Genomic DNA, 26,603 nt, shown 5'->3' on the forward strand with positions numbered 1-26,603 from the left:
ACAAACGAGTAAGGGAGGGAGGGTACCCCACTGTCCCTGAACTCTTCACCGACGGACCGCACGCGTGAGTCCGGTAGGTTTACCTAGCAGGAGGGGAGAGAAGGTCAGCACGCTTGGTCGAAAACAAGGAAAAGGGTGCAGCTCACCAAAAATCTCACCCCCCTCCCGCGTCTGAGTGCCTCCGTATGTCGCTCTCGCTTGGAAAGATGAGGGGGAGACCCTCCCCCCACCGGTTATTTCGCCCGAGGTAGCGCGCACGTGCCTCCGGTGGTTCGTCCTGGCCAGAAACTGGGTTCAATGAGCACGTTTTGTTGAAATTTGAATAAAGCGCATCACTCACCCGTTGTCCCACCCCCTCCCAGCGCGTTCCTCTCCCCCAAAGACGGGGAGAGTCCCACCCCCATCGCATAGCTCACCCGAGGGAGCGCACGCATGCCTCCGGCGGTAGGGGGGTCTGCGAAAAGTCGTCGAGGAAAGGGGTCGGTGAAGTTGGTATATGATGAGGATAACTCACCGGCGGGCAGTGTCGCCCCTCTCCCCTACTTCTCGACGCCGGGTACACCCCTTTCCTCATTTGAATCGGCGGAGGGAGTTGGCGCATGCGTCGAGCTGCCCGGGAGATGTCAATAACTCACTTTGAAAGGAGGTCAGCTTTGCGATTCCGGATGCTTTAGGGGGGGCGAGCATAACCTACCAGTGTTTATCAAGACCGAGGGTAGATCACCCTTGTCGCGTTTTGAGCTCGAGGGAGGCCGTAGGTGCCTCTGACGACCTGCGGGTCCCACCAAATAACATCTACAGCCGAGTCAGCACAACGTGAGGGCGGGGGAGCAGCAATGAACCGCCATTCAGAGCCGAGCCTGGCCCGTGTGTTCGTCGACTCACTAGACCCCTTCGCCACTCGTACGGTATCACGGCCGGACTGGGTTCCTGGCGCCTGCGGGAGCCGGAACAGAGGCCCTCCTCCATCGTCGCGTGCTGTAAGAATGAGGCGGGCCAAGGGGTTCACACGGAGGAGAGATGGTGTAAATCGTTTGGCGAGGTGAGGCGACTGCCGAGGATGGCCAAGGCGCCGACGTGGATGTAGAAGAAGAGTGAGACGGCGTGCCGAGCGCTGCGCGTATCACGGATGCTAAGGTGGACCACGAGGCGCGACGGAGAGGACGTTAGCTCACTGACTTTGAAGACGCTCGCACGCCTTCGAAGTCGCGTCGGGAGCAGGGAAAAGGGGGTGGTGTGTTTGGAGTAGCCCTGCGTTTCGTGGCTCCGTTCAGAAGGGTACAGCTGGTGTTGAGAAAGAGCACGAACTCACCGAGGAACACGATCGCAAGACCAGAATGGTCCTCGTCCGAAGCGGCGATAGAAATTGCAGGGCCTAGTCGACGTCGAAGGCTGCGACGACCGATCTCCCTCAAGACCGTCAAGAAAAGCAAACATGACGAACGAGCGCGTGCTTAACGTCTTCCACGTCGCAAAACCTCGTCGTTCGGCGTGCTCGTTGTGCGGTTCATGGAGAAGCGCAGGCGGGCGGCGCGGGCGGGAGTCGCGGGAGTTACCCGCCGCGGTTGCGGAAGGTCTCGTTCTCGAGTCGCAAGCCTGCAGAGCGCGCAATGAGGCGCGCGAGTCAAGCGCGACGTCGGGATCGACAGTGGTGAGAGGGAGGTGACGGTCGCGAGCATTCGGCGTGATGGCCTAGAGCAAGGCTGGTCAGGGTGGCGCGGCGTCGAAAATTCAGCCCGTCGTTACCCGATGAGCAAGGGCCAGACAGCGATGCGTAGTACCAGCGCTGTCCAATGCATTGATATGCGGATTGAAGTGAGAATAAAGTAGAAGACGTACCTGAGAAACACAAAGCGCAATGAGTGCGTTCGGTGTCGATTGATGATGCGTGTGGAAGGAAAGCTGTGAAAGCGATCAGTGAGTGTCTAAAGGGGTAAAAAGATCGCCCTAGTAGGTAGGTAGTGGCAATCAAAGTAAGAAGGATAATCAGTATGAAGCCTTTGAAGAGTAAGGAAAAAGACTGACCAAAGCCGAGCTTGTAGTAGAGGTTTAACCTGAGAGGACGAAAGGTCAGAAGAGTCAAAGCAGGGGAAGAAGGAAGGCACTCACCCCGGATGATACATTACAGCATAGCACTACAGAAGTAGAGGATGCAAGGGAAGGTAGGAAACAAGGAGGAAGGCAGTAGAATGCTGATTCAAGCGGCCAGATGCCCTACTCTTTATACTTCGCAAACGGCCCAACGCCGCGCCCAGTCGCCGCCCAGTTTTCCAGACCGGCGTCGCATATTTCCGGATCAGACCTCGGCGGTCCGCGACCGAGACCCGCCCACCGAAAAGTCGGAAGATTGGGGGATGAGCGCGGACAGCGCGCATTCAATCTTCCGCCGCATCCCTGGGCGAATGTCAGCCAGAGCGCAAGAAAAAGGCATCGAGACTTGCTGACCCGGTCAGTAGATGCCGTACACGTGGCGTCCAGCGGGGAAGAGCGAAGGTTTACGCGACCTCCCGCTCGGTGGCGCGCAGGTTGCCGACCGATGTATATCGTCTTTTTGTCCGCGTCATCTGCAGAACAGCGTCAGAAACGTCGTGCAGAGGACGCGGACCGTCGCGTGGCACGTGTCGATGCTGACGTGGCACTGGATGAGCGCAAGACTGAGGAGGAGGAACTCGAACTTGCTGCCATCACGCTGTATCTCCTTTTAGCAGGCCTTGAGCTGGGCGAAGGGCGGCGCGCGGTGCGCCGCGTCCTCCTCCCTCGCTCACTTCCCCAAAGTCCCAGTGATTACGCGGAACGTGTATGCCGTCGTGTCGACATGTTGTGTGGTCGTCGGGGAGGGGAAATGGGGGTGTTCCATTGTTCTCGCCCCGGTGATGATAGCGAAGTGGGCGCGGACGCGCCGAGGCCGCCGCCGGCGCGCATCATACTTCCAGAATTCTGATCCGATATATTAGTGTCCAGACTGTCGCGTTGGAGAGTATTCACCTACAGACCAGTGGAAAGGCTCGTAGGGTACAGTAAGGGCGGCATGCGGATATTCGCCGATTTGGAGGTACGCATCGAGGCCAGTGAGCGGAAGGATATTCTGTGAATGTTGGGAGTGAATTTTCGATGACGTACATGTGGGTTTGTCGTCGGTAGTCAACGCGTAGGTGATGGGAATCAAGTAGGTTGAGGGGAAAGCGGTTGTGTATTGTGAGTGAGGGCATGCCCTGGGGCCTCCCAAACTTCCAAAAGTACGTGTATACTACCTGGAGACTAGATAGCTATGGTTATTTGGTCAGCGTAAGCCCAGACGGTGGATGTACGAACGCACCAAAAACGACGCCACATATTCGAATCCACCTTCCCGAGGTCCTACTGACATCGCACGGCTGCTGATGCGCGTCGCGCCTACAGATATATGCTTGGCCAGGTGCCCCCCTCCGATCGTTGAAGGTCAGCTATGTCCGCCAACACGACCACCTACCAAGGGTACCCGGGTCGGTTGTGCATACATCCCACTTCGACCTTCAGATACGATAAGAGAAGACGCGTTCCTTCCAGATCAAGGCGGTGTAGACCTTTCCAGATGTTACAGAGGTGTGTTTGGGACGTGTCTGTACTCATCGTGGGTGCTGGGGGTAATGGGGAATAGGTGCCGTTTCCTGAGATCGCGTAGTCGAGCGCTGCATGCGTGGTTCAAGGAGTTCTAAAGGATCCCGACGTAGTGTTCATGCCAGTCGTCGGTGATGGTGAGGTGCACACCTAAGGACGTTGAAGCCGTCGTCAGAACTGCAGGGGGCGGCGGCGATGGACGGAGAGCGCAAGAGGAGCGGCGGGGGAAGTGCGGTCGGCACTTGCCGACCGGCAGCGGGGCGGAAGCCGGTAAGCGCCCGGCGCTTACGGCGCGCTCCTTGTTCTCGGCCGTCATCGTCGTTCCCCGTGTCTGCGCGCCGCCCCGTCGACCGTCTCTGCACTGCGAGGGCGACTTTGGCGACGTCGGGGAACCCTTCTTTGCGCTCAATTTGTCTCTCTTATGCAATAACACAACCAGTTTCCTCACGATTCAGATCCCGCGAGGAATGCGGCAGACACGAGGAAGAGCCCGCGCGCGGCAGTCTGCTCGCTGAGCTGCGCGCTGCTCGAAACACGTGTACGGGCGAGAACAAGGCCGCCTCGACTCAGGCACCCGCGCAGGGCAATCTAGGCGAGTCCCCGCGCGGGGCGAATTGTTGATTTGTTGACCCCGATGTCCTTCTCGTCAAAACCTTCCGACTTTGGTAGGTCTTCCCGCCTCTCCGCGACCCTGAACACCGAAATTTCGATCGGTCGCCCAGTCTAGTCGGCGAGTCTCGTGCTCTCGGGCCGTCGCTCTCCACTTCGCTTGAGCATCTCGTCGAGAGCGCCGCGAGTCCTCCTTCCCGCTGCCCTGTCGACGTCGCGACAACAATGGGAGTGCGCAATCGGCAATCTTATTCCACTCCCTCATGCCTCGCTCATCGGCCTCTTCTATCAGCTTCAGCTCATCAAGCGCAGGCCGGCTCAGGCGATGAGCAGACGGTTTTTCATTCAGCGAGCGGGAATATATAGTACGTGATACGTTCCTTGACACTAAAGTCGTGCGCTCACCTCGATCCAGACCTTCTCCATAATGTCAAAGTCCTCCTTGTCGCTTGCCAACATTGGCGGCGCTGCCCGAGTCCTCGAAACTCACGGATAATTGTCATCATCGCCGCACGCCACCCTCTCAAGCGAATCCATTGCTGAAGCAACAGATCGTCGTCCGCTGAGCGGCGCACAATGGTGCGTGGTACGACTTCAGCTACCGAGTCCTGCGCTCACAAGTGTCCAGACCTCGAACGCCGGATCTCCTGCACGGAACGGGCCCGGAATTTTTGTCCTCCGAGAAAAGATCTCGCCTTCTCGTGCGCACCGGCTTCACGCATCGCTCTCCTCCTTTGATGGACCTCCCTCACTGCTCAACAGCACTCGCGCGCTCCCCACGACCAGGCCTCATCGCCGCGCTCCATTCCTCATTGTCGCACTCCATGCTCATCACTCGAGTCAAGCACCGAAGTAACAAAAGTTCATCCACTGGGCAGAATAAGGCAACTCGCCTAGCGGGACGGTAGGATGCGTTGGGTGATATTCAAGGTGTGTGATACTTCTCTCTCGAGCTCATGCGGAAGACTTACGACGCTCTAGACTCTCGCGTCAGCCTGCGGGACAACGAATAGCCGCCAGGCGAGCGAGGCCGTCACATCCAATCAGCTGCATCCTCGTCGTCGACGCGTCCAGGTCGTCAACATCTTCTCCATCATCTCGCCCGTGCTGTCTCTCGCACCATCAACAAACTCTCGCGCTCATGTGCGGCTTTTCTTCCTGCAAGCAACGACACAGACTCGTCAACGCGTACGAAGGCTCAACAACTCGCGCTCGACCTTGCCGAGTCTCCCTACCCCTCGCATCGTCCTCGCATCGAATCAAGCGCTGAAGCAATGGATTTCCGTCCGCCGAGCGGGCATATCAGGTACGTGCTCCGCTTCCTGCGTGTGAGTTGAGCGCTGATTCCTTGTCTTCTCCTTCGAGCTGGCTCCCTCGCCGGCGCTCTCAAGCGCGTTCTTCGCTGTTCCTCGCGAGCACACCATTCACCCTCGCTCTCAAGACTGTCCTCCCGCCTCTGCTTCGAGTCTCCTTCCCTCCATCACCTCGCCTCGCCTCTCGCCTCATATTCACTGCCCTCTCATCTCCCTTCGCCCCAGACTTCCTTACACTCCCGAAACCTCTCCGACACGTTCCAGACAATACCCCGCCACCCTAGCGCCTTCCAATCAATATAGCAATGTATCTCCGCCCGCCGAGCGACCTAATGAGGCCTGGGTTGTTATTTTAGAGTCAACCCGTCCCCTCAATGTCTTGCCCGATGCCTCGGACGCTTCGGCGCATCCTCGAGTGCTCTCCTGACATGTCGAACGCCTCTGTGGTTTATTGCACACCTCACTGACCTCCTGAGCACCTCACTGACCTCCTGGGCACCTCCACTCGCCTCGTTGAGCTCTCTGTACCGTACTGTACCTCTCGTCATGTATCCCTTCATTTACTTTTTTGCTTCTAACTTGTTTGCTCGCTGTCAACTCGTCTGCTTTTCTTTCATCTCGTCTGCTTTGCTGTCGACCCATCCAACTCACTCGTAACTTGTCTGTTCACCCGTATCTCGTCTGCTCACTCGTAACTTGTCTGTTCACTCGTAACTTGCCTGTTTACCCGTAACTCCTCTGTTCACTCGCAACTCATCCAAGTCTTGCTCACAAGTCCCCCCAGCCTTGCTCACAACTCGTCCGAGCCTCGCCCGCCATCTCTTCAGCAAGTCTTCAATTCTCGACCCTCAATGTAGTCTCGAACACTGGCCCTTTCAACAGGGCCTTTGCATCCCGTCTCAGTGTTTTCATCCCTGCAGCGGTAACAGTAACCCAACGAGCATCTTCCCAGCATCCTGTCAATCTCGACCGCGGGTCATTCGACCATCTCGTCTCATCCGTCGACCTCTGTTGGGTGCTCGTTAACCTCAGTCAAGGCATTGGCTTCACTTGGTGCTTCCCAATCTCCTCATTTTTCTATCCCCTTGCGCTCCATCCATTCTCTCCTACTTATTCTCCTACCTTTTGTCACACGTAGCTCGTAGCTTGTTGGTGTACTTGTAACTTGTTGTGTGAGGTTTGCTTGAGAACACAAGGAGGAGTTGCTCTTGCTCGAGAGCACAGGAGAACCTGCCTCGCAGTGCTTCCTTATATATACCCACCACCAACTGGCCTCGAGCCCTCGGATCAGCTTGCAGAAGGCAAATCAGAGCACTTGAAGTGGTCGTACGACAGAACAGGGCTATGGACCTGAATTGCCGGGCCCTCGACTGAAGCAGCACAGCCATCAGACGGCAGTGAAGCGCCGTCGAACGACTATTGACCGAGCTCACGGAACATTAACGGATGACTTGTGATGTGTGGGGATGGCTGGAGCGGGGTCTATGATGGTGGGCGCTGGTGGCAGAGGAGAGTGACTGGAGGAGTAAAATCAGTGGGAGGAGAGGAGAGGCAAGAGAACAGTAGCTGCTTGGAAGAGAGGTAGGCCAGACCACACCCTCCAACTACTCCTTTAAGCGGCAAGGAACGGAGAAGAGGTGGTGTCTGCACAATTGTTAGACGGCCACTGTCACGCTTCCTGGCCGAGTTCGGAGGAAATAAGAGAGGAAGGGATGATAGCAGGAACTTCTAGCTTCGGGAACCTCTTAGTTTAGTAAATACGATCCCAACGCACTTTACCCGATAGCGCTAGGTGCGGCGGATCGCGAGATAGGACTGTGAGGAGGTCGTAGATGCGAAACTTTTCACTTTTGACCAAAAAGGAAACGCGACGGTTCAACTCTTGTCACGTCACGCGGGGCGCGCAGGGAGAACCATCGCGGACCCTGCGCAGACCTGCCGAGTGCGGTCACCTCGATTCCAGCTGGACTCGCCGCCTGGCCGCCGTGCACTCGATAAGTAGCGCGGGACTCGAACGTGGACACGGAAGCGGCGATGACGTCGCGCGCATCCTTGACAGCTGCCGGCATGCCTCTGCTCTTCTCTGCCTCTTGCCCTGCGACCGACGACCGACGACGCGATGCAGACCCAACCGCGGAGAGGCGACTGACAGGTCGGAGCCGAGGCGAGAATCACTACGCTCATCTGCCACACGGCCGTGTCCTGTGAGCAGGACCGACCCTTCAGCTAGCCTCTCAAGAAGACGACCCGCGTCGCTGCTCCGTCCCGTGTATGTTGACTGCTACGAGGACGCCACGAGGCGCGCGATGGACACCGACAGGGCAGCGCGGCTTGGTTTGGTCCATCTGCTCGAATCTCCCCTCGCGACGCAGGCCTTGGTGCTGCACGACCCATCTCTCGCCACCCACGCGCGAAGAGCAGCACTGAGCGCCGTTGCAGCTTCCGAATGGGACTTTGAAACGATACTTTCCATCTCCAACTTGATATGGCGAAGCCCTCGCGTCTAGTCCCGAAGAAGAAGCAGAAAGAAGAGGGTGAGAGAGAGAATGTTGGGCCACAGCGACGCGTCGAGAGAAAGTACTCTCCTTGCACGCTCCTTGGGGACGAATCGCGTGCCCTGAATACGGTGAGTGCGATGGCCTTCATCTTTCCGTCGTTCATCACTAACGCGGACCCACAGCAACCCAGTTCGCTCGAGCATCCTCCGAAGCGCAAGACGAACAGGAACACGCACCTCGTCACCCCGACGCCGCAGCGGACGAGGAAAACCAGTGGGCATCCCCCTTCCTCACCGCGTTGTCCACCCGTCCTCAATTGGCCCTCCCTCCCAGACTTCATCCCCTTGATAGAAACTCTCACCAAAAGCCACCCAACATCCCCTCCCCCCGCAGGCTGCTCGTACACAGGCCCCCCTCCCCCCGAACTTCCCCCCCCCTCGGTCGCCGCCCGCCGTCGTCCATGTCGAATCCCGCAACGTCTCGCCCACGCCATGTCAGTCCATCCTCTTCCAGTCCTCCGTCGCGGGCTACGCGTCCGGCCGCAACACCCCGGACACGCTGAACATGCCCGCCTTCACCCACCCCAATAGCCCGTATGTCCCTTGGTCTTCTCCCATCCGCCGCCAAATATGCCGCCCTTTCTTCTCCTCCGAGTCCGTCGACCCCCGACCATCGGTCTCTGTATCAACACGCACACGCAGCGGCGCACGCGCGCCCGAGCCGACCTTCACGCCACCGAGGCGCAAGCTCGTCACAGCGCGCTTGTCGTGGGGTCTGAAAGCCCTGCAAAGCTCCATGCAGCGCAAAATGAGGGGCGCGGCGAAGAAGCTACGCCGCAGCCGCGCTGACCAGTGGCGCAAGGCCGGGGTGGCAGACCAACATGTCACGGTCCCGACCTGGTCCGATGGCTCTACAATGTCGCTCGAGTCCGTCGACTCTGCCTCGCTCGAGGAGTGGCTGGCGTCGCGCAACTCGCACGACGAGGGGCCGGAGGAGCTGCTGGAGGACGACGATTGCGGGCCGTCGCAGGAGGACGGTACGCTCGCTAGCGTGGACCACCTAGACACGCCTGTCGATGACTGCTCGTACAAGGCCTTTATGGCCAGCACGTCGACGTACGGAAGTCTGCTCCCTCGAGCCGCACGCCGCTTCACGGCCCCCGCGCTCGAGGTGCTGTCCACCCGCTCGCGCAGTCCCTCTCCGCTGGGACGCAGCTCCTCACCTCTTGGCGCCTCATATCGCTCCCGCAGCCCATCGCCCCTCGGTATGGACTACCGCTCGCGAAGCCCTTCACCGCTCGGTATCGCCTTCCGCCCGCCGTCGTGTCCCCTGCCCGCACTCCCGTCTGTCGACGAGCTCTCTGTTGACGACGGCATCCAGCCCTCGTGGGCTGAAGTCAGCCCCACGACGCAGTACCTGCGCGTGCCCTCTGCGTCCACGCAGCCGCGCGGGACTGATTCACGGCCGGTGTCGTGGCGGTCGAACGCGTAGTGCTACCTCTCATGGACTCCGGCTGGCCCGTGGCCTGCTTTCGCTTTCTTTTGCGTGCTGCCGTGCGCATAGCGTGCTGCCGCGTGCACTTATGCTTGGGCCAAGAGATGGACTTACCATGCCTGGGACTACCGCTTGCACTATGTTCCTTTCCCCTCACCCTCATCCGCCATAGAACAACCAACTGACTGCCTGTACACTGATCCCTCCCACCATCCACTGCCCATACTCACACAGCCCATGTACCCTACATCTCTCCCATCTCATGTCTTCCCTCGCCATCGTCATCTGAAGTCTAGATATACCTGAACTCTGAAGTATAGTCTCCTTCTTCTGCAGTCTAGTCGTATCCTCTGAAGGCTTCGTCATCATCATCCCTCTTCGACCTTCAGTCCCCCTCCCCTCTGATCTCCACCCCTTCGCATTCTCTTCTGGAGATCATCCTCTCTAGCCTCCTTTCCCCGGTGTCTAGTGAGTTCCCCTTTTTGAATTTCACTACAGCCTCATTCTTCCAGCCCACTACTATACTTACAATCCCTGTACACTTGCTGTACACCCTATCCGTCCGTGCATATGTACGTACTGCCACCCTCACTTGTACAATATAAGATAACGCTCCTTGATAACTTATGTACGGTACTGACCCATATACGCTCCTTGGTAGCTATGTGAATGGTTCCCGGAAGATGTTGCATGATTCAGATGAAGACGCTAGCGCATGGGGCAGTGGCTCTGCGCCGAGTCGAACTCGAACTCGAAAGCTACTATTTGCCTCCGAGATCACATCTCGGGAGCCGGGCCGCACTGAACCGGCCCTTGTTCTTGAACTTCACTGGCATCTCTTCGACACGCTGCTTGCCATCCCGTCCACTAGTAATACACGAGATGGAACCCACCAATGCCGAGGCGGGACCTTCTACGCAACCACATCATCCGCCTGAGGACGATGCGTCTGCGGTAGACCCCGTTTGGACGACGAGCCGTACGGCGCGCCAGATCTACTACCTCTGCAATGTAGAGAAGGTGCGAACGTCCTTGCTTGCTTTTGGACCCGGGGAGATAATCCATCTCTTCTTTGTAGAAAATAACAGTCCTGCTTCAACGCGCCTCAAATGCCATGCTCTGTCTGTCGCTGCCCCAAACGGACGGCCCAGACGATAAACTCATCGTCCAACCCGACGCTCCCAACGCGGATGAACCTGCAGAAGATGGTCTCCCGCGCGACGTCCTCCGTAAGGATGAAATGCGCAATGAGCAACTGGCTGCAGAGATTCAATCGTACTTCGACGTGCTACTGGTACGTGCACGTTCTCCCTTCCACATTCTCCTGCCTAACATCTCGCACCCTCAGGAAATCTCACACGAAATCCGCTCCTCCCTCGCACACATCCGGCACGCGCGCATGACGCCGTCCTCCATCATCGCCCCCGACGCGATCTCGCCACCAAAAGGTCCGGGACAACCTCCTCAGCCGTTCACGCCACCTGCCTTCGGTGTGGGGCTGCCGTACGACGAGGATGATGCGAAGAGGAGGAATGAGCGGGGGTTGCAGGAGGCGAGGATTGAGAGGGATGCGTGGAAGGGGATTTTGGACGCGCTGATGAAGTTGAAGAAGGCGAGGGATGAGGAGGGGGCGGGAGAGGGCGAGGATGCGGCTATGGCGAATGGGGGTGAGAAGGCGGAATCCCCTGGGAAGGAGGATGCGATGCAAGTATAGCAGAGGTGCGTGACTGATTCATATGGTGAAGCACAAATGTTCATGTTATACAAGCTATCCTCCGTCCAGCACTGCTAGGGAAACCTTCGTGCGTTACAGGTTGCTCTCCTGCAGCACCTCCTGCGCCTTCAAATACTCCTCGTCGTCCAGAATCTCGGGGTGCTGCTTTGCGACAACCTGCGAAGGTTCTCAGCGGCCTTCGAAATAGCTCGATGGTGCTAGTACGCACCACGATCTCCCTTAGGTCGACGGCAGCCTTCCCAACACGCGACGAAGTGTCCTCGATCATCTTCTCCGACTCCGCCAGGATGCGTTGCTGCAACAATCAGTCAGCTTCTGGTTGGACAAGGTTGGTTGAGCGGCTCTCGCTTGAGCTCTTGCTCAGGCCAGAACTGGAGGAAGGAGGCTTCACGCACCGCGTTCCTGATCTCGTACTCGTCCCCTGCGTCCGCGATCATCTTGTCCACCTTAACCTTCTGCTCTTCCGCCTCCTTGCGGTACATGTTGTACTCCTTCCAGAGCCTAGCGTAACGATTCATTAGCCTCGCATGCGGGGAGGTTCGTCCTTTGGGAAAGGTGCATCGCGCGGTGACGGCACGCGGGGAGAGGCTGATAAAGCGCGCAGACGAGGTAAGCGAACGCACCTGGACACGGCCCCGGTCTTGATCTTCAGCTGGCGCTTGATGGAGGGGATATCGTCGGACATGGTCGTGAGCGGTCGTGAGCGTGCAGAGCGAGAAAGTGCAGCCGACCGCGACGTCGACGACGCGCCTTTACGCGATCGGGCGAGCACCAGGCGCTTTCGTCATCGATAAGGGACGGAAGCGGACCCACACGCGCCCATATGTTCGTTTTAGAGTTTCCGCCGGCTACTGCGGGAGGGCGTGTGCGTCCTTCCAGGCAGAGCCCAAGCCCATTTCATGCGCTTCAGGTCCTGGAGGCAGAAATGAAGCACGGCTGAGGGCAGACCGACGTAAGATGCCACCCTCACGACGGCCTCGGCCTCTCTAATCTGCAGATATGGATTAGCTCGCAGCTGCCTTGAGCAGTGTTCGTAACGTCTAACCTTACTTCCCGTGAACCAAACTGACTCTATACGCCTGCGTGCATCGGCAATCGCGCTTTCCGAATTCCGTCCCGCCGCCCACTGCTTGTGAGTGAGTCAGTGGCTTAGTCTCCATTCTTCACACAGGGTAGAGCGAGTAAAGCATCGCTTTCGTGATGTACATACAACATCGTAGGGGCGTTAGATACATTGACAACACCGGGGGTAGCTACGGAAATAAGGGAGTCCATCGAAGCAGCTGCCGAGGGGCAGCACTCGCACAGTGCGCCACACTACAAGGCAGTCCCACGGAGTCGACGCTGAGGGGGCATAGGGGCATAGGCAGGGTCATACAGGCATAGTAGGATGTAGCAAGGTAAGAACCGGGATACCTCAGCTACGGCGACATCGTGTTCAAGGGCCATCGTCGTCTGGGCGCGGACTCCGCCGACCGGCCGACTCGCGGGCGCGGGCGTGGAGGCAGCCACAGGCTGCGTCAGACAACCGCGCACTCGCACTCCAGCTGGCACCAGCGGTCAGCCCTCCACGCTCAACGCCGGTTGCGCACACACGGCGCGCGCGGGCCCTGCGGATCGACTGCGTGCCTACAGCGGCTAGCGCCGGGCGGCAGGATCGCGAGCAGGCGGCGGCGGGGCGGTCGCGGCGGGATACTGCGTGATCCGGTGGGGAAGACGCTGGGCGAGGTGGAGTGGACGAGGGCAGCGGGGTCCTTGACGATGATGGCGGCGGTCTTGTCGGCGATGTCGTTGCCTGGTCGGCGAGGCGCTGGGCCTCCCGTTGTCGTAAGCGTCCGTCTGCCCGGCCGACGAGTGGGCCACCGCGCTCTACGTTCCAGAGAGGCGGTGCGGGTTCGATGTCGAAGGGATCGGGGCGAGAGCGGGGGCGAGGATGTGAGTAGGTAGCGGAATAGGAGGTGGTGGTGTTGATAGCGTGGTCGTGATACACATAAAGTACGTTCAATAAACACAATGCAGGCGGATGCGGTGGTCGTCGGTGCGGCGCGCGCAGTGGGCGCGAGGCGAGGGCCTATCCGCAGACACGGTCGAAAAGCGATGAGGTCGGTTGAGAGCGTTGACGCCAGTGTGTCGGCACACGTGAGATACGGAACCCCAGTTAAGTGGTCGTACATCTCGACGTGTTGATGGGTGGTAAGAGCTGAGGTCGATAGCTGCAGGGGACAAACGACGGGGTAAGGATGAGAGAACAAGAAAGCGCACGGGGAGGCGAGGCACGCACGCCCTCTACTGGAGAGGGCGATATAGCGCCTCAAGCGCTCCGCCGGGTCTTGCGTCGGTGTCGTGTCCAGCAGCATGCGTCGCAGCAGCTCGGGGTCCATCGTCAACGCGCTCGGTCGCCCTCCACATCGTCCAGAGATGTGCGGCGCGAGGCGCGAATCGTTCGGCGGGGGCGTGTCGGCGGAAAGGTGACATCGTGAACGGCTAGCCTCGAAAGCTGAGCCGCAGGCGACGAGACACCGGGGGGATGGGGGATGGATGATGTGGCGACAAATAGATACCGAATAATAGTCCGTTCCATAAATCAGCGTAGGCTGCCTTCTTCCCAGGCAGGGACGTCGAACGTGGTTCGCACTTTTGGAGGACCGAAGTCGCTCGGGCAGAGCGCTTCAATGGGCCATCGGCATAGCCTGGGGCATGCCGGACGGCAGGGCGGTCCCCGCGACGCGCATCAACAGCTGCTCGTTGATGGCGCGCTGGCGCTGAAGTTCACGCTGAACCTCCATCGCCTTATCGTGCAAACTGGCGTTCTCGACCTCGAGGTGCTTGATGCGGCACACAGCTGGTATTACCCGATTAATGACTCATCCCGTGCAACAATAGGCGCACTTACCGCGGTCAAGAAGCACGACCTTGCTCGACTTCTGGGGAGTACGCGGGAGGGTGTCCTTGAGACGAGCGTAGCCTTCACGGAGCTCATCGCGACGACGCTGCTCCGACTCGATGCGCTGGCGACGAATGGTCTCGCGCTTTCTGTGGGAGCGTAAGCGAGAGGTTTCAGCGAGGTAATCGGAAAGTACGTACGAGTCGACGCCGCCAGTGGCCGGGCCGATCGGCTGGAAGTCGTCGTCGTCCTCGTCGCTGTCACGGTCGTCGTTGCTCTTGAGAGAGCCCTTGCGCTGCGCCCTTACGCGGGGACGGGTGGCCGGGTTGCCCATCGGGGTGTACCGATGTGCGGCGCGCTGAGCGGTAGAGTAGGGCGCTGGCGACCCACTCCCACGGCTCCGGCGGCCTGAGGTCATTCCGTCCGAGGACAGCTCACCCGCGCTGGGCGGGTAAGCGAGTGCGTGGGGCGAGATGCTGGCACCGTCGAGGGGCGTGATGGGGCGCGCAGGGGAGTATGTAGCAGACGACGCGTAGTTGGTGTCGTAGTTGCTCATGTTCAGAGTCTGAAAATCCATGGGCTCGGACGACGCGACGGGGGGAACTGTCGGATTGTGAGCGGGAACTATCGGGGAGGCGGAAAACAAAGGGGACTGACGGGACATGTCCGCGTATTGCATGGGGGACTCGTGGGGGAAGTGGATGTACTCGGATAGGCCCATGTCAGCGCTGTAGTTGAGCTGGGATGGGTCCATGGTGTCGACCGAGTAGGGCTTCGAGTGGTCGTACGAGTCCATTATAGCCAGAAGAAGAGGAGGCGGGGTTTGACGAGGGGCGAAGGGGAAGAGGATGGAGAGGAAGTAGGCGGGAGCAGCGAGCTGGACCTGAAGTGTGGCGCGTCAATGGGGAGGCCGCGTCAGGCCGATAAGACGCTGCTCACTCTGGACTTTCGCTGCAGGCACTGCCTGGAACGGAGGGGTGTATAGTCGGAGGGGAGGGGGGAGGCGGGGGAGGATGAGGGCGGGCGCGGCGGGGAGGAGAGCGCGGGAGGACGAGGAGAAAGGAGTTGTGAATGCTTCCGCTTAGCTTCCTTTTTATCCCGTCTCGAAATCGACGGCCATCAGCGGACTCAATAGGCTATTACGTAATTCAAACATATCTTCGACTGGACCAGCTCGAAGGCCCGCGAAAGTGGCTGACCCGCATCGCAGAGAACCATCTGGGGATGGCACGAGGCGGAAATGAACTAAGTTCACCCTCCAGACGGGTCATTAGCGCCAGATGGAGGAACCCATGCTCAGCCCGCAGGCGCCGCCACTTGACCGACCTGTCCACCGGAAATGGGCTGCCTCATTCGCAGCCGGCACCGTCGGTCCTATAGCGCCCTATGGCAGCTCCTCTGACCTGGACTCCGTGTGCCCGTGTCAGACGAGGTACAAGGAGGCCCATTTCCCGGTACCTTCTCGCCGCCGTCTGGCCCGCCTCTCCCGACGTCTCTCAGCTTCACCGAATGCCCTCTACCGCTGGGCGCTGCTCTACGTCTCTCTCTCTTTCACCCGCCCCCTTCATTTCAAATCTGTTTCATTAAACCTATCCGTCTACGTCCGCCTGCGCCAAAGGCCCTTGTCCAAGGAGTCAAGACGGAGCGCTATCCACCTACGCTCGCTCGCCCCGCCACGGAGGTCGTCATTTGTGCAAGAGCTCGCTTCTCTGTATGTCGCTCTCAGGCTTCTCCAGGGCTTCCTCTCCGCCTAGCCGGCGAACTGCATCGATTATGGTACTTATCGTCCAATCATGATCCGGGCTGGCCCGCACTTTCACCTTGGGTAAATGGGACCCTCATGCCAGGACGAACTTGAGCCTGCCCGGGCTGGCCCATCCCACAGGACGCCTCTTCGGGGTTCATGTCAATCCGACGCTGTGCCCGTTCGTTAGCCACCAATCGAGTCGCCCGCTCACTTTCCTAATTAGACGCGTCCCATTGTGACTGCCAGCCCGTTGTCACTCCGACCTCGAGGTTATGAATGAACGTCTCAAGTCACCGTCGCCGCTCATTCTCACAGCCGCCCTCCCGCGCTCGGTCCGTTGCCGCAAGGATCCCTTTGTCAGTGCTCGACTAGCCGCTCCTGGAGAGGGCCCTAGCTCCTGGTACTCCGCTGCAGTCGCATACTCATAGCTCTTCCATTCTCGATCAGGCGTACGCGAAAGATCCAATCCAATGTACGCCGTAATCCACGTCATATTCTCCCCGCTATCACGAGCTCAGTTCCTTCTGTGGCACAGCGATAGGCGATAGTACGTCTTGCAAGCTGATCTCGGGTCATTAGAGGCGAAGCTAGCCCGCAGACAGTACCGTCCGGCGATGCGGGGAGGACAATAGTAGGAATAAAGTACGCGCAACGCAGATGGTAGAACAAACATCCAGAAGGATACAACACTGTTCGTTAAGAGGGTCATTACAGGGTCATTAGTGATAGGTCGTGAGTAGGGTCGTGAGATAGAGAAGGTCGGACAGTGAAAGAAGAGGGGAAAGAAGCAGAGCAGCGACAGTGTTCGAACCCAAGCGCAGTTCGACTATGCGTTGTAGTAGCCTGCGACGCCATGAGCAAGCAACTTCAGTGTAGCGAAACCAGATACTTACCGCCCATGTAGGGCCCCTTCATTTCGCGGTAGTGCTCCAGGCGCTTCTGGAAACGCCATGTCAAGAAGAACATGTACATCTGGAAGTACCGTCAGCTACGGACGTCTACTGAAACCCGCAAGAGCACCAACCTGGCAGCCGAGGTCCACAAGTAGCGAGATTATGAACGCGACGTTGATACTCGAGAACCCCGTCGTACAGAACCCAGACGGCATTGACACGGTCGTCTCGTAGTCGTCGTCCCACAGCATGCCACCGTTCTCACACTCCCATGTGATCTTGTCCTTGCTAGCGACGCGAAGCGGGGTCAGTTGGGATAATGTTCGGCGGACGCAGAGCCATTCTCACCCGCGCTGGAGCTGCACAATCATCAAGACGGCTCTGACTCCACAAATGACGATGAGGAAGGGCCAGAGGAACTTGCAGACCCTGGTCCAAACGTATGACCGCTGCGTAAAATGAGCGCGAGGATGCGGGGTACAGGAGCCGTGCTACGTACATTGGACAGAGCAATTGTGTTGATGAGTGCAATCGCGGTAACCGCCATACCGATACCACCGTAGATAAACCTGTGGAGGGGATCAGAGGCCCAGCATACGGGAAGCATGAAGTGATACTCACCATTCCGGATAGACGAAGAACAGGTATTGTCCGTAGATCAAGAGGAAGAGGCTGCCTGCCAAGCTGTAGGCCTGTGGGAAATGAAATTGAGTATCGATGGATAAGAGTGGGGAAGCGAGTACGCACCGCGACGAACAGTGCCCAAGCCATGGAGCCTGCCCTCTATATCCAGAGTCATTAATGCTCCATATCGGCAAGCGGGGGATCAGCATACCAAGGGGAATAGGAGCAAGCAGTTGTCACACCTGAGTACCAAGTAAGTTAGATAGCAATGAGGAGACGAGCGGGCTACGCACCACATTGTGTACTTGGTTTGCAGTGACGATAGAAGACCTCTTCAAAAAGTCGTAGAGTCGATCTGACTACTCAAGATCGTACGGGTCTTCAAAAGAGGGAATGTGTCTCGCGGGGAAAGGTAAGAGGGAGGGGGCGGAAGAGGGGGGACGTTATGGGAGAGGTTGGCCGTGAGGGGAGCGGGACAGGGAACGTGCGACTCGACGCCAGGGAACGTACGACGTCACAGACGTTACGCCGTTACGCCGACGCGTTACAGGGACGACGCACGTGGATCGGCCACAAAGAATGGCCCAAAAGGGTAACCCTTGTGATAGGCGCCCTTTTTCCTCCGACGGTCATCGCCGACAGCGAGAGCAAGTTCGCCTTTGTGGCAATCTGTTCATATGTGCTATCCTCTTGATGTCTGGTGAGCGAGCTGGTCCATCTCTGCTATCGCAACGCTTCGCGGGACGTTTCTTTGCCCTCTCCACGTCTCGTTTTCACTGTGCTTCGTCTCAGGCGGGTTCGCCTAAAACCAGGGTCAAGGTATGATCCATCTTGCCTATTCTGCTGCAACTAGCTCAATTTTTGTGCACCAAGACTCCTCGCCTTCCCGATAATCGTCAAAGCTCCCTCATACTCGCCATTGCGCGTCCTCCGAATGTACACGCTTCGTAGCCTCGGGCCACTTTGGCACTCAGCGAATTTGGATTGCCTATGATCTCTGGTGCCTTCTCTCGGACGGATGTACTTCGACCTCCGAACCGCAAACGTCTAGGCCCTCTTGAACTTTGGTGCTTCTTGAACGTACCTTCTGCAACGTGGCCCCAAAAATGCCTCCACTTCTGGCTCATGCCGGCGGCTTCATGCGCCACCGACCCTTGTACCTCCCTTTCAAATGGGCGGCTAGTGCTCCAGCTCCCGCTCCCATGGACGGCTGTCTGCGTATGTTGATCCACCCGGGACAGCAAGTACACGCGTTCGCTACCTTGTGGAGGAAGGCTCTTCTGTGATTTCGTGCGGAGCTCGTAGTCCCTGATATTAACGCGGTTGAAGGCTTTGCAGGTCGAGAAAGAGCAGCTGCTCAAGTCCATCGATGCTAAGAGAACTTCTTTGGGGTCAACTCTGTTATTTCGATACGGAGAACACTTCTTCGTGCTGCGTATGGCTCCTCGCACGGTCATTTCGCACTCGCCATCATTCAGTGACCATAGGCTCATCCGATTTGGCCTGTAAATTTCTGCTTTACGAAGTCCCCAAATCCCAGGCTCACTTCAACGATAGCCGAGGCAGGTAGCCGCCACTCGTTCCGCATAGGCGGCGCAAGTATGCAGCTTTTCTGTAGCTTTATTCTACCTCACGCATCCATGTCCTGCCTTAGGGCGAAGATCCCAGATGACCTACCCAGCGACGCTATGCATCGTGCCCGCCGCGTGCCCTCCCACGGTAACTCCTTCTCGTTTTCCGCCACAGGGGAAATCATCGTCTGGTGCGCCCACACTCGCGCCTCGTTTTCTGCTTCGGACCCTGCCTCGTGTGCTGACATCTCGCTTTCTGCCCCAGGCATGCGCTCATTTCCTTGCGCCGCCATCAGCCCTTTGTCCTGACCAGGCCATTATCGAGCGCCATCGACATTTATCCGTCCCCATCAGTGCTGCGACGTATGTCGCGGTCATGCGAGGACGTCATGATGAACGTGGGAGATCGACGAGCAGTGTCGCTGAATACACTCGCACGCGTCTGCGGGAAATCCATCGGATTGAGAATACGTCTAGCCAAGTGCGCGCCACATCCTTGGAAGGTAAGCCGCAGGGGACGCCCCTTCGTACTGGCCCCGAATGCAGAAGCGAGACCGCCCTCGAAGGTCTTTGGCGTCGGATTTAAACCTAGCACCGTCTGTGGCTCTCGAGAAGACCTGGCGCTGTAGCAGATCCAGCAACCTATGTCCGACGCGTAGTAACATCTCGCGGCAGAACACGGTGGACGTCTGGACGAAGCTTCTCGACTTTAACCCTCACTCTATGCACCGTGTACCGACTTCTTCGTTTCGTGTGCTCCATCGGACGCGCCATCGGATAACGCGGACTTCAGGGCCTCGCCTCGTTGTGCATTTCCGTCGGGCGTAAAGCCAATGGACGTCCCTGTTGACCCTCAGCCCCGTGCGTCTTCCCATTCGCTCTACGTTTGCTTTCACGTGCTGTCCATTTCCATTATTCCAGCGTCCATTGTACAAATCGGGCGAACAATTGGTCGTACCTGCCGCCATTGTCTTCCGAAACAATGGGCTGAACTTCGTCGGCTGCGGACACGCCTCATTCTGCCTCATTGTGCTCGAGGAATTTCTCGGTCCTCGAGGCCTTGTCACAATTACATGCGGAGTGCACGCCTTTCCAGCCGTCGATATAGCGATGAAACGGATCTGTGCGCACTTTAGCACTGCCCTGGAGGCCTCGCTGCAGTCCAGGGTATCGTCAACGCGCGGTCGAGCATCTTCATGTCAAAAGGGGAATTCTCTTCCTGGAATTTTGCACTCGAGAGCGTACGTACACTAGCAGAGGTAGCGTGTTCTGGCACAAGACTGTGATGCACTTGAGGAAGAAAGCAGACCATAGTTAGTATCTAACACACCCGGGAACGTAAGTACAGAAACCAGTATTTAGATGGAGGAAAAATCGATAGCAAGATGAGTTTAGTTCTGGGTTCATGTCCATAGAGGCATATGGCGAGCGAGCCACTAGACGCGACGAATTGTCCATGCTGGATCGGTGGGTCGGGGAATACGGCGGAACGACGTTGCGGCACAGGTACAGGCGGCGCGATCTCCCGTCGAGGAAGTTCGCACACACGCGCTGCTCCCGCACCAGCGATGGCCTCCGTCCCATCAAAGAAAAGGGCCACCGCCCGCCATCCGCCCGATCTCCGAACCCCGTCCGCCCAGCGCTCGCCCCCGCATGCCTCGCATCATCATCAATTCGTCAAGAATCGTCGAAGCCTCGCTTGGAGACCGTGTCGTGAGGATCGGACGCGTCGTCGCGCGCGGGCGCGCGAGTACGAGGGCGGTCGTGTGTCCCAGCGCGTTCTACGACGGTGGCTCGCATCCAGTCGGCTTCGAGACCGACTACCGACGTCGAGTCGATAGCGCGAAGGCGGGCGCTCGCGCCCACCACCACCGCACGCCACAGGGTCCATGAAAAATGAAGGGGAATAAATGAGAGTCGGGTAGTTCGTCTTTAGGTTGAGGAGGAGAGGGAGAGAGTGGAGACGGGCGAGATGCACGGTGATGGCGCCTCAATAGCCGTTATCCGACATGGACGAGGTGGACCCCTCCGACGGCGGCGGGCGCATGTTGGTAGGCGCCATGGTCTGAATAGGGGGTGCATCTGGCGGCGGCGAGAGAGGCCTTGCATCATGCATAGCGTTCGCGGGTGTCGGGGATGGGGTGTCTTGCGAACCAAGCGTGATCTTTTCGTTCAAGGCGCGAAGACGGGTCACTTCGTTCTCCGCAAGGGCCAGGCGTCTCTGGTACTCTTGGTTCTCCGTCTCCAATTCACGGATGCGATTTACAGCTGTGAGACACGATGAGGGGGCGCTTAAAAGACTAGCGCCACAGGGGACGTACCGCGCTCGAGGAGCATAACCTTGCTACTTTTCTGGTTCGAGACGGGCAGGGAGTCCTTGAGCCTCGCGTAGCCATCCCGGAGGTCATCACGACGTCTCTGCTCAGCCTCTATCCGTTGCCTGCGAGTGGCTTCCTTGCGAGTGTGAGCGAGATTTTCGATGGGGAAAGAGACGCCCATGTTATCGTCTTCGTCGGAGTCGTGAGAGCGACGGAGGCTGCGACGGCCGGAGGATGAAGAGGGCGAGGGCGTGGGATGATATCTGATGTGGTGACGGTGAACGAGGGACGTTCCGCGGGAGGAGGCGTCGGTGCCCGATTCTGATCCTGAAATGGGCGGAGACAAGGGGTCATACATATCCGGGGAAGGTGGAGGGGGGCTACCCGCGGGAAGCTGGCCGGAAACATGAGGCGGACTGGCGTATGCGGCCGATTGGTGGTACTGCTGGGCAGGGATTATGCCGATGGGCTGATATGCCTGCTGGTGCTGAGGGACTGGCGAACGCGTGTTGGCATCGAGGCAGGTCGGCAGGAGCGAGATTAGTAGGACACGCACCCTGATAAGACATCTGCGGGCTCATTTGCGGGCTCATCGTCGCGCTCATGCCTGAGTGCATCGGCTGGGAGTACATCGCGTACGGACTGTCCTGGGGCGGGGGCTGCTGCTGGTCGTGCTGGTAGTAGCCGTAGCCTGCGTTCATGGCATGCTGGTCTGGCTGTGGGAGATGCTCCTGGCTGTGTCTGGGATCCATGAAGGGCGTGAGGGACGTAAAGGACGTAAGCTGCGCAAAGTGAAGACAAGTGGCGGACGAGGACGACGCGCGGGCGGGAGAGAAGACAGAGAACGCGACTAGCAGTCAACAAACAACGACCAATCGGACTCCCGGCCCAGCCCATGCCGTGCACCAAATACACGAAAATACAGGAAATATCCGAATATCCGTGCCCTCCCTCGTCGCCCTCGACCGACGCCTCGCCCTCCCCCACCACCCTCTTCCCCCAACTCTGCGCTCGTGAAATTTTGCCGCATCATCACAGGACCCATCGGCAGCAGCGCACACTAGCGTGCCGTACGCCGCATGTCTTTACGTGATGCACAGGCATACTATTCTGATGGACGATCGCCCTGCTGCTGATGTCTGCGCAACGACGGCAGACTCTATGGGCTGGTGCACACCCTCTCAGGCTAGTGCGAAGACAATGACTCGATGTATTCCACCCTGTACCCTACATACTCGCTTCCCTGCTCCCTATTGTCCGTGGCACGTCGAGCTCAGACCGTCAAACGTACGCAGAAGTCTTTCCCCCCGACAACGATGGGAAGATTCGCAGCGGGGGCCGAGCATAGACCTAATTGTTAGTCCCCCGCTTGCCATTCTGCTCGTATGCCTGCAGCACTTGGTAGATCCCATCGATATTCACGGGTGGGTCTTGGGAATGGACAAAGTCGCCATCCACCTTGACTACTGCGGAGAACGAGGCCCAGATTTAGAGCTGCGTGATGCACGAGCAAAGTCACAGTGGCTGCCAAGTTGAACAACCAAACTTCCATTCGGGGATCCCATTGTCCTCCCGGACGGCGGACCGGATGAATGCACGCCACGCGGGCCGCGTGCTCCTGCGCGTCTCTCGATGTCCACCGACGAGCAGTCTCCCGTGTCTGAGAACCCCGTCGATGTCAGCTCGCTGAAGGAGCTGTCGAAGACCAAGCTCGTCGAGTCGCTCAATGCGGTGAGTGAACGTCCTCGCGACGCGGCATGCTGGCGCTGGACGCGATCTGTAGGTGAATGGCGCGAAGACGCTTGTGCTTGATCCTACCCTTGCTGGACCACTAGGTTTAATCACGGAGGTGTCGTTACTGAAGGTGCGTCGAACATACACCCGTACTTGAGAGGTATACTCACCCATTCCAGCACCATGGCGTTGACAAGATGTTCTGGCTCGAGCCAGGTCCCCTCAACGCGACCACCACAAACATCGTCTACCTCTGTCGTCCTCTGATTAAATACGTCCGCATCATCGCAGGTGCGCTGACCCTCCCCCTTCTTACCCTTCCCTGCCCCTCCTATAGCCTCCCCTGACCCCCACCCCAGACCAGATCAAGCACCACACCAAGGAAGGCCAGAAGCACCTCTACACCCTCCTCCTCGTACCACGCGCCTCCACGCTCGTGTCAAGCATCCTCGAGGAAGAGGGCGTGCTCGGAGATGTCAACATCTCGTCATACGATCTGCAGTTCATCCCCATCGCGGACGATGTGATCTCGCTGGAGCGCGAGTCTGCGTTCAAGGAGCTTTGGGTGGTATGTGTGTTTCCTGATGAAACATAAGGTGTTTGCTGACGTGGGTTTAGGACGGCGACGAAAGCATCATCTACGACTCCGTGCAGGCCCTAACGACCATTCAGAAGCTCTTTGGCAGGATACCCAGGATAGTGGGGAAGGGCGACTATGCGGCGGTGCGTACTCCCAGTTTCCCTTCACCCCGCCACTGTAACCGTCTAATGTCACCTCGCAGAGGCTCGCTACCCTCCTCACCCGCAACATGCCCAAAACGGCGACTTCTTCCACCCCGGATACCCTCTTGGCGGCGTCTGACAAGATCGACGGCATGATTGTGCTTGACCGTCGCGTGGATATGATCACCCCGCTGCTGACCCAGCTCACATACGAGGGGCTTATTGACGAGGTTATGGGAATTAAGAACTGTGCGTCTTCCCCTCCTCCTTCCTTCCTTATCTCCCTTCCCCCTTTCCTCCTCTTTCCTCTCCCCTTCCCCTACACCCTTGCCACCCTCAGCTACCTTCTACTGGCTAACCACGCCCTACCTACCAGCTCACGTCGAACTCCCCGCCTCCCTCGTCTCACCACCGCCCCCGCCCGGCCAACCCGCTGCCGGACCCTCCACCGCCCCACCGCCCCCGACCGCGACCTTAAAGAAAGAAAACAAGAAGAAATATCTGCTCTCCTCCGCGGATCCGCTGTTTGGCGAACTGCGGGATCTGAACTTCTCGTCGGTGGGGAGGAAGTTGAATAAGGTGGCGAGGAGGCTGGATGAGGATATTAAGGTGAGTTTGGGTGGTGGGATGAGGTTGGGGTGGTAGGTTGGTGGGGTCGATCTGTTGGCGGGGGTGATTCATGGGCAGGGTTGACAAATACGTTGGGGTTGGTTGATACAGGGCAGCAAGATATGCTTGCATTGCTCGACGGGCTGCTGCGGGGCTCAAGTTCGGCAAAAGTGGGACAGCCTGTAGTCAGATTCTAACCGCGCCAAATTACAGGCCCGTCTCCAGGTGAAGACCGTCCCGCAGTTGCGCGATTTTGTGGGCAAGCTGGGAGGGCTGCAAACTGAGCGGCAGTCGCTGCAACTGCGTGAGTGATATATCCCCTCGTTTGGTTTTTTTTTGCTGATTCGCGCGCAGACACCGGCGTCTCCGAGCTCATCATCCCTATGACGAGGACCGAGGAGTTTAACAAGTCGCTCGAGATTCAGCAGAGTGAGCGTCTTCCCTTTCGCTTGGGGTTCGTTCCTTCGTTCGGCGAGCGTGGTCGCTAATCATGTGCCACAGACCTTCTCGCTTCGTATGAAGTGACATCGCAGGTCACGGCTATCGAGGAGATGATTGCGCAAGGCGCGAGTCTAGAGACGGTTATCCGGCTGCTTTGCTTGGCCAGTATAACCATTGGTGGCGTGAGGGCGAAGACGTTGGAGAACTTGAAGCGGGAGATTTTACAGGTAGTGCCAGGCTTCTACTAGAGTGAGCGTGAGCGTACTGACTATCGGCATAGTCCTATGGCTATAATTACCTGCCTTTGCTCCTATCTCTGGCCGCGCCACCGCTGGCCGCTCTCGTGCCCAACCCCCTTCCCTCTAACACTCCTCCAGCCGTCGCCGCCTCTAAGCTGCCCTTCCCAGCCGTGCGCAAATCGCTCCGCTTGCTCATCGACGACGACCCCGCCGCGCTCGAGGAGGTCGAGAACGACATCAGCTTCACCTACTCCGGCTACGCCCCGCTCAGCATCCGCCTTGTCCAGTGCGTCGCGCAGAAGGGCGGCGTGCTCAGCAACCCCGCTGAGAAGGAGAAGCCCGCCGACACCGCGACTGCGAGCAGCAGCGGGGCGGGCATGGTGCAGGCGCACCCCATCGTCGGGTGGAAGGGCTTTGAGGACGTGCTGGAGCTGATCCCGGGCGAGACCTTCGACATCGCGCAGAAGCCACCGCGCGGGGGCACAGAAACGCCCGCGCCATACATAGGATCGCGTAAGTCTCGCAGCAGTTTTTCTGGGTGGTGAAAATTTGTGATTGACTGACAAGGCGCTGGGCTAGTTCTCCCGAGGGAGCGACCGATGACCACGGTCGTATTTTTCCTGGGTGGCTGCACGTATACGGAAATCGCTGCCCTGCGGTGGGTCGGGAGACAGAACCGCGGTGAGTGGCGATGCGTGAGGGCGAGGTTTGGGGCGCTGGCTGATGGCTTCGTCTACCTCGTAGGCCGCAAGTTCCTCATCGCGACGACGGGGATTGTGAACGGAAACAGCGTCGTCGACAGTGTGGCGGGAGTGGGCAAGGTTTCTGGCCCGAAGGATGCGGGGCTCTAAGAAGGTCCAGAGTGGCATGGGATGCAGCTCTTCGCGCGGGACGTTGCGGTCGGCATTGGGCACCGGCAAGCACATGAGGAGGTGTGTAAGGCGTATATAAACCGTGCGAACGCTGGCAGACTCCGTGGCCATTCATCTCCTGCGCAAGTTGCGAGCGGCATGTTAGCAAGGTTCCTGGGTTCCCAGCATCACGCGTGGGGTTCACGTAAGGGCTCGCTAATGCGGGTAGGAGGGCTGGACGCGGTGGGCCTGCGCCTTCGTGTGGGCGTCGGTTGGGTGGCGCTACTGGGGGACAATGAACTTCGAGTTGTGCGTCCCCAGGGACGGCTAATCCCGCGCGACCGCGTGTGCCTCTCCCACCTCCGTGTCGGCGCCGCGCGAGAAGGCCCCGGGGTCCGCCATCAGATTCTGATTAGGTTCGTTTTGCCCATTTATCCAAACGCGCCCGACCCGCCTGATGCCGTGCGCAGCCGTGGCGCGCCTCTGCCAGCCTCCCGACGCCCACCGCGTGCGACGGCAGCAACGCCTGCGAACATCCTGACAGCGTGGGTACCCCCCAGCCCGTCGTCGCCCGGCACGCGCTGCGCTGCATCAGCTGACAGGGGGTCCCCCCGCCGCTAAAAGCGGTGGGGCGTGCATCGAATACCGTAAGTTGTTGTATACGATTTGCCCGCAATCGTGAGTATAAAGATCCGGGGGGCTGGCGCGTTGCGTTCTTTTCTC

The 26,603-nt window shown here is 58.6% G+C and overlaps 13 protein-coding genes across 13 annotated transcripts; 7 read left to right on the plus strand and 6 right to left on the minus strand.

Annotated features, from left to right (window-relative positions):
• Positions 1 to 412: 412 nt before the first annotated feature.
• SCHCODRAFT_02596540 (uncharacterized protein) lies at positions 413 to 2,123 on the minus strand (the record flags this gene model as incomplete). Its single annotated transcript, XM_003037470.1, has 9 exons — positions 413 to 454; positions 515 to 609; positions 636 to 668; positions 695 to 772; positions 886 to 978; positions 1,313 to 1,375; positions 1,840 to 1,902; positions 2,026 to 2,054; positions 2,110 to 2,123. 9 exons carry the CDS (start codon positions 2,121 to 2,123, stop codon positions 413 to 415), a joined length of 510 nt encoding a protein of 169 aa, XP_003037516.1.
• Positions 2,124 to 3,380: 1,257 nt separating this feature from the next.
• On the plus strand, positions 3,381 to 3,794 carry SCHCODRAFT_02564932 (uncharacterized protein; the record flags this gene model as incomplete). Its single annotated transcript, XM_050343798.1, has 1 exon — positions 3,381 to 3,794. The coding sequence occupies one exon, from the start codon at positions 3,381 to 3,383 to the stop codon at positions 3,693 to 3,695; it is 315 nt and encodes a 104-aa protein (XP_050202129.1). The 3' UTR covers positions 3,696 to 3,794.
• Positions 3,795 to 5,480: 1,686 nt separating this feature from the next.
• On the plus strand, positions 5,481 to 5,803 carry SCHCODRAFT_01337624 (uncharacterized protein; the record flags this gene model as incomplete). The annotated part of the gene is made up of 2 exons (XM_003038814.2): positions 5,481 to 5,512; positions 5,572 to 5,803. 2 exons carry the CDS (start codon positions 5,481 to 5,483, stop codon positions 5,801 to 5,803), a joined length of 264 nt encoding a protein of 87 aa, XP_003038860.1.
• Positions 5,804 to 8,004: 2,201 nt separating this feature from the next.
• Positions 8,005 to 9,508, plus strand: SCHCODRAFT_02486592 (uncharacterized protein; the record flags this gene model as incomplete). Its single annotated transcript, XM_050342859.1, has 3 exons — positions 8,005 to 8,145; positions 8,200 to 8,325; positions 8,369 to 9,508. The coding sequence occupies 3 exons, from the start codon at positions 8,005 to 8,007 to the stop codon at positions 9,506 to 9,508; spliced, it is 1,407 nt and encodes a 468-aa protein (XP_050202130.1).
• An 841-nt stretch (positions 9,509 to 10,349) lies between these two features.
• SCHCODRAFT_02610123 (uncharacterized protein) lies at positions 10,350 to 11,510 on the plus strand. Its single transcript, XM_003038812.3, has 4 exons — positions 10,350 to 10,531; positions 10,590 to 10,805; positions 10,860 to 11,230; positions 11,280 to 11,510. Exons 1-3 carry the CDS (start codon positions 10,394 to 10,396, stop codon positions 11,223 to 11,225), a joined length of 720 nt encoding a protein of 239 aa, XP_003038858.1. The 5' UTR covers positions 10,350 to 10,393; the 3' UTR covers positions 11,226 to 11,230; positions 11,280 to 11,510.
• On the minus strand, positions 11,047 to 12,016 carry SCHCODRAFT_02610126 (tubulin binding cofactor A). Its single transcript, XM_003037468.2, has 5 exons — positions 11,870 to 12,016; positions 11,642 to 11,747; positions 11,455 to 11,541; positions 11,280 to 11,402; positions 11,047 to 11,230 (listed from the first exon to the last, which is right to left on the minus strand). Exons 1-4 carry the CDS (start codon positions 11,929 to 11,931, stop codon positions 11,319 to 11,321), a joined length of 339 nt encoding a protein of 112 aa, XP_003037514.1. The 5' UTR covers positions 11,932 to 12,016; the 3' UTR covers positions 11,047 to 11,230; positions 11,280 to 11,318.
• A 324-nt stretch (positions 12,017 to 12,340) lies between these two features.
• On the minus strand, positions 12,341 to 13,771 carry SCHCODRAFT_01235111 (uncharacterized protein). The gene has a single exon (XM_050341296.1). It carries the CDS (start codon positions 13,625 to 13,627, stop codon positions 12,821 to 12,823), a length of 807 nt encoding a protein of 268 aa, XP_050202131.1. The 5' UTR covers positions 13,628 to 13,771; the 3' UTR covers positions 12,341 to 12,820.
• A 144-nt stretch (positions 13,772 to 13,915) lies between these two features.
• SCHCODRAFT_02662718 (uncharacterized protein) lies at positions 13,916 to 14,926 on the minus strand (the record flags this gene model as incomplete). Its single annotated transcript, XM_003037467.2, has 4 exons — positions 13,916 to 14,088; positions 14,140 to 14,279; positions 14,331 to 14,733; positions 14,788 to 14,926. The coding sequence occupies 4 exons, from the start codon at positions 14,924 to 14,926 to the stop codon at positions 13,916 to 13,918; spliced, it is 855 nt and encodes a 284-aa protein (XP_003037513.1).
• Positions 14,927 to 15,315: 389 nt separating this feature from the next.
• SCHCODRAFT_02610133 (uncharacterized protein) lies at positions 15,316 to 16,221 on the plus strand. The gene is made up of 2 exons (XM_003038811.3): positions 15,316 to 16,055; positions 16,124 to 16,221. Exon 1 carries the CDS (start codon positions 15,411 to 15,413, stop codon positions 15,882 to 15,884), a length of 474 nt encoding a protein of 157 aa, XP_003038857.1. The 5' UTR covers positions 15,316 to 15,410; the 3' UTR covers positions 15,885 to 16,055; positions 16,124 to 16,221.
• A 42-nt stretch (positions 16,222 to 16,263) lies between these two features.
• Positions 16,264 to 17,860, minus strand: SCHCODRAFT_02610138 (uncharacterized protein). Its single transcript, XM_003037466.2, has 9 exons — positions 17,688 to 17,860; positions 17,606 to 17,636; positions 17,518 to 17,553; positions 17,392 to 17,462; positions 17,270 to 17,339; positions 17,119 to 17,219; positions 16,902 to 17,058; positions 16,771 to 16,849; positions 16,264 to 16,720 (listed from the first exon to the last, which is right to left on the minus strand). The coding sequence occupies exons 3-9, from the start codon at positions 17,539 to 17,541 to the stop codon at positions 16,704 to 16,706; spliced, it is 519 nt and encodes a 172-aa protein (XP_003037512.2). The 5' UTR covers positions 17,542 to 17,553; positions 17,606 to 17,636; positions 17,688 to 17,860; the 3' UTR covers positions 16,264 to 16,703.
• Positions 17,861 to 20,880: 3,020 nt separating this feature from the next.
• SCHCODRAFT_02148287 (uncharacterized protein) lies at positions 20,881 to 22,321 on the minus strand. The gene is made up of 3 exons (XM_003037465.2): positions 21,840 to 22,321; positions 21,287 to 21,778; positions 20,881 to 21,233 (listed from the first exon to the last, which is right to left on the minus strand). Exons 1-3 carry the CDS (start codon positions 22,033 to 22,035, stop codon positions 20,956 to 20,958), a joined length of 966 nt encoding a protein of 321 aa, XP_003037511.1. The 5' UTR covers positions 22,036 to 22,321; the 3' UTR covers positions 20,881 to 20,955.
• A 585-nt stretch (positions 22,322 to 22,906) lies between these two features.
• Positions 22,907 to 26,018, plus strand: SCHCODRAFT_02610149 (Sec1-like protein). Its single transcript, XM_003038810.2, has 13 exons — positions 22,907 to 23,014; positions 23,067 to 23,147; positions 23,197 to 23,308; positions 23,377 to 23,585; positions 23,636 to 23,740; positions 23,800 to 23,989; positions 24,117 to 24,349; positions 24,563 to 24,653; positions 24,704 to 24,778; positions 24,851 to 25,017; positions 25,071 to 25,542; positions 25,609 to 25,710; positions 25,774 to 26,018. The coding sequence occupies exons 1-13, from the start codon at positions 22,916 to 22,918 to the stop codon at positions 25,878 to 25,880; spliced, it is 2,043 nt and encodes a 680-aa protein (XP_003038856.1). The 5' UTR covers positions 22,907 to 22,915; the 3' UTR covers positions 25,881 to 26,018.
• On the plus strand, positions 25,714 to 26,580 carry SCHCODRAFT_02148653 (uncharacterized protein). Its single transcript, XM_050341933.1, has one exon. It carries the CDS (start codon positions 25,902 to 25,904, stop codon positions 26,499 to 26,501), a length of 600 nt encoding a protein of 199 aa, XP_050202132.1. The 5' UTR covers positions 25,714 to 25,901; the 3' UTR covers positions 26,502 to 26,580.
• Positions 26,581 to 26,603: the final 23 nt, after the last annotated feature.

This window comes from Schizophyllum commune (genome assembly GCF_000143185.2).
Source record: "Schizophyllum commune H4-8 unplaced genomic scaffold SCHCOscaffold_2, whole genome shotgun sequence".
Classification (NCBI taxonomy): domain Eukaryota; kingdom Fungi; phylum Basidiomycota; class Agaricomycetes; order Agaricales; family Schizophyllaceae; genus Schizophyllum; species Schizophyllum commune.

Bases quoted from the DNA above. Each gene is read 5' to 3' on its own strand.
- SCHCODRAFT_02610123 (XM_003038812.3), top strand. From the start codon at position 10,394: ATGGAACCCACCAATGCCGAGGCGGGACCTTCTACGCAACCACATCAT. The intron at 10,532-10,589 runs GTGCGAACGTCC...TCTTCTTTGTAG, and splicing joins ACCTCTGCAATGTAGAGAAG to AAAATAACAGTCCTGCTTCA. The intron at 10,806-10,859 runs GTACGTGCACGT...TCGCACCCTCAG, and splicing joins CGTACTTCGACGTGCTACTG to GAAATCTCACACGAAATCCG.
- SCHCODRAFT_02610126 (XM_003037468.2), bottom strand. From the start codon at position 11,931: ATGTCCGACGATATCCCCTCCATCAAGCGCCAGCTGAAGATCAAGACC. The intron at 11,542-11,641 runs GTGCGTGAAGCC...TGATTGTTGCAG, and splicing joins AGTACGAGATCAGGAACGCG to CAACGCATCCTGGCGGAGTC. The intron at 11,403-11,454 runs GTGCGTACTAGC...GAACCTTCGCAG, and splicing joins TCGACCTAAGGGAGATCGTG to GTTGTCGCAAAGCAGCACCC.
- SCHCODRAFT_01235111 (XM_050341296.1), bottom strand. From the start codon at position 13,627: ATGGACCCCGAGCTGCTGCGACGCATGCTGCTGGACACGACACCGACG.
- SCHCODRAFT_02610133 (XM_003038811.3), top strand. From the start codon at position 15,411: ATGGAGGAACCCATGCTCAGCCCGCAGGCGCCGCCACTTGACCGACCT.
- SCHCODRAFT_02610138 (XM_003037466.2), bottom strand. From the start codon at position 17,541: ATGGCTTGGGCACTGTTCGTCGCG. The intron at 17,220-17,269 runs GTACGTAGCACG...CATTTTACGCAG, and splicing joins ACACAATTGCTCTGTCCAAT to CGGTCATACGTTTGGACCAG. The intron at 16,850-16,901 runs GTTGGTGCTCTT...CGGTACTTCCAG, and splicing joins TTGTGGACCTCGGCTGCCAG to ATGTACATGTTCTTCTTGAC.
- SCHCODRAFT_02148287 (XM_003037465.2), bottom strand. From the start codon at position 22,035: ATGGATCCCAGACACAGCCAGGAGCATCTCCCACAGCCAGACCAGCAT. The intron at 21,779-21,839 runs GTGCGTGTCCTA...CGCGTTCGCCAG, and splicing joins CCCGCAGATGTCTTATCAGG to TCCCTCAGCACCAGCAGGCA. The intron at 21,234-21,286 runs GTACGTCCCCTG...CGTGTCTCACAG, and splicing joins GGTTATGCTCCTCGAGCGCG to CTGTAAATCGCATCCGTGAA.
- SCHCODRAFT_02610149 (XM_003038810.2), top strand. From the start codon at position 22,916: ATGTCCACCGACGAGCAGTCTCCCGTGTCTGAGAACCCCGTCGATGTC. The intron at 23,148-23,196 runs GTGCGTCGAACA...CACCCATTCCAG, and splicing joins CGGAGGTGTCGTTACTGAAG to CACCATGGCGTTGACAAGAT. The intron at 23,309-23,376 runs GTGCGCTGACCC...CCCCCACCCCAG, and splicing joins ATACGTCCGCATCATCGCAG to ACCAGATCAAGCACCACACC.
- SCHCODRAFT_02148653 (XM_050341933.1), top strand. From the start codon at position 25,902: ATGCAGCTCTTCGCGCGGGACGTTGCGGTCGGCATTGGGCACCGGCAA.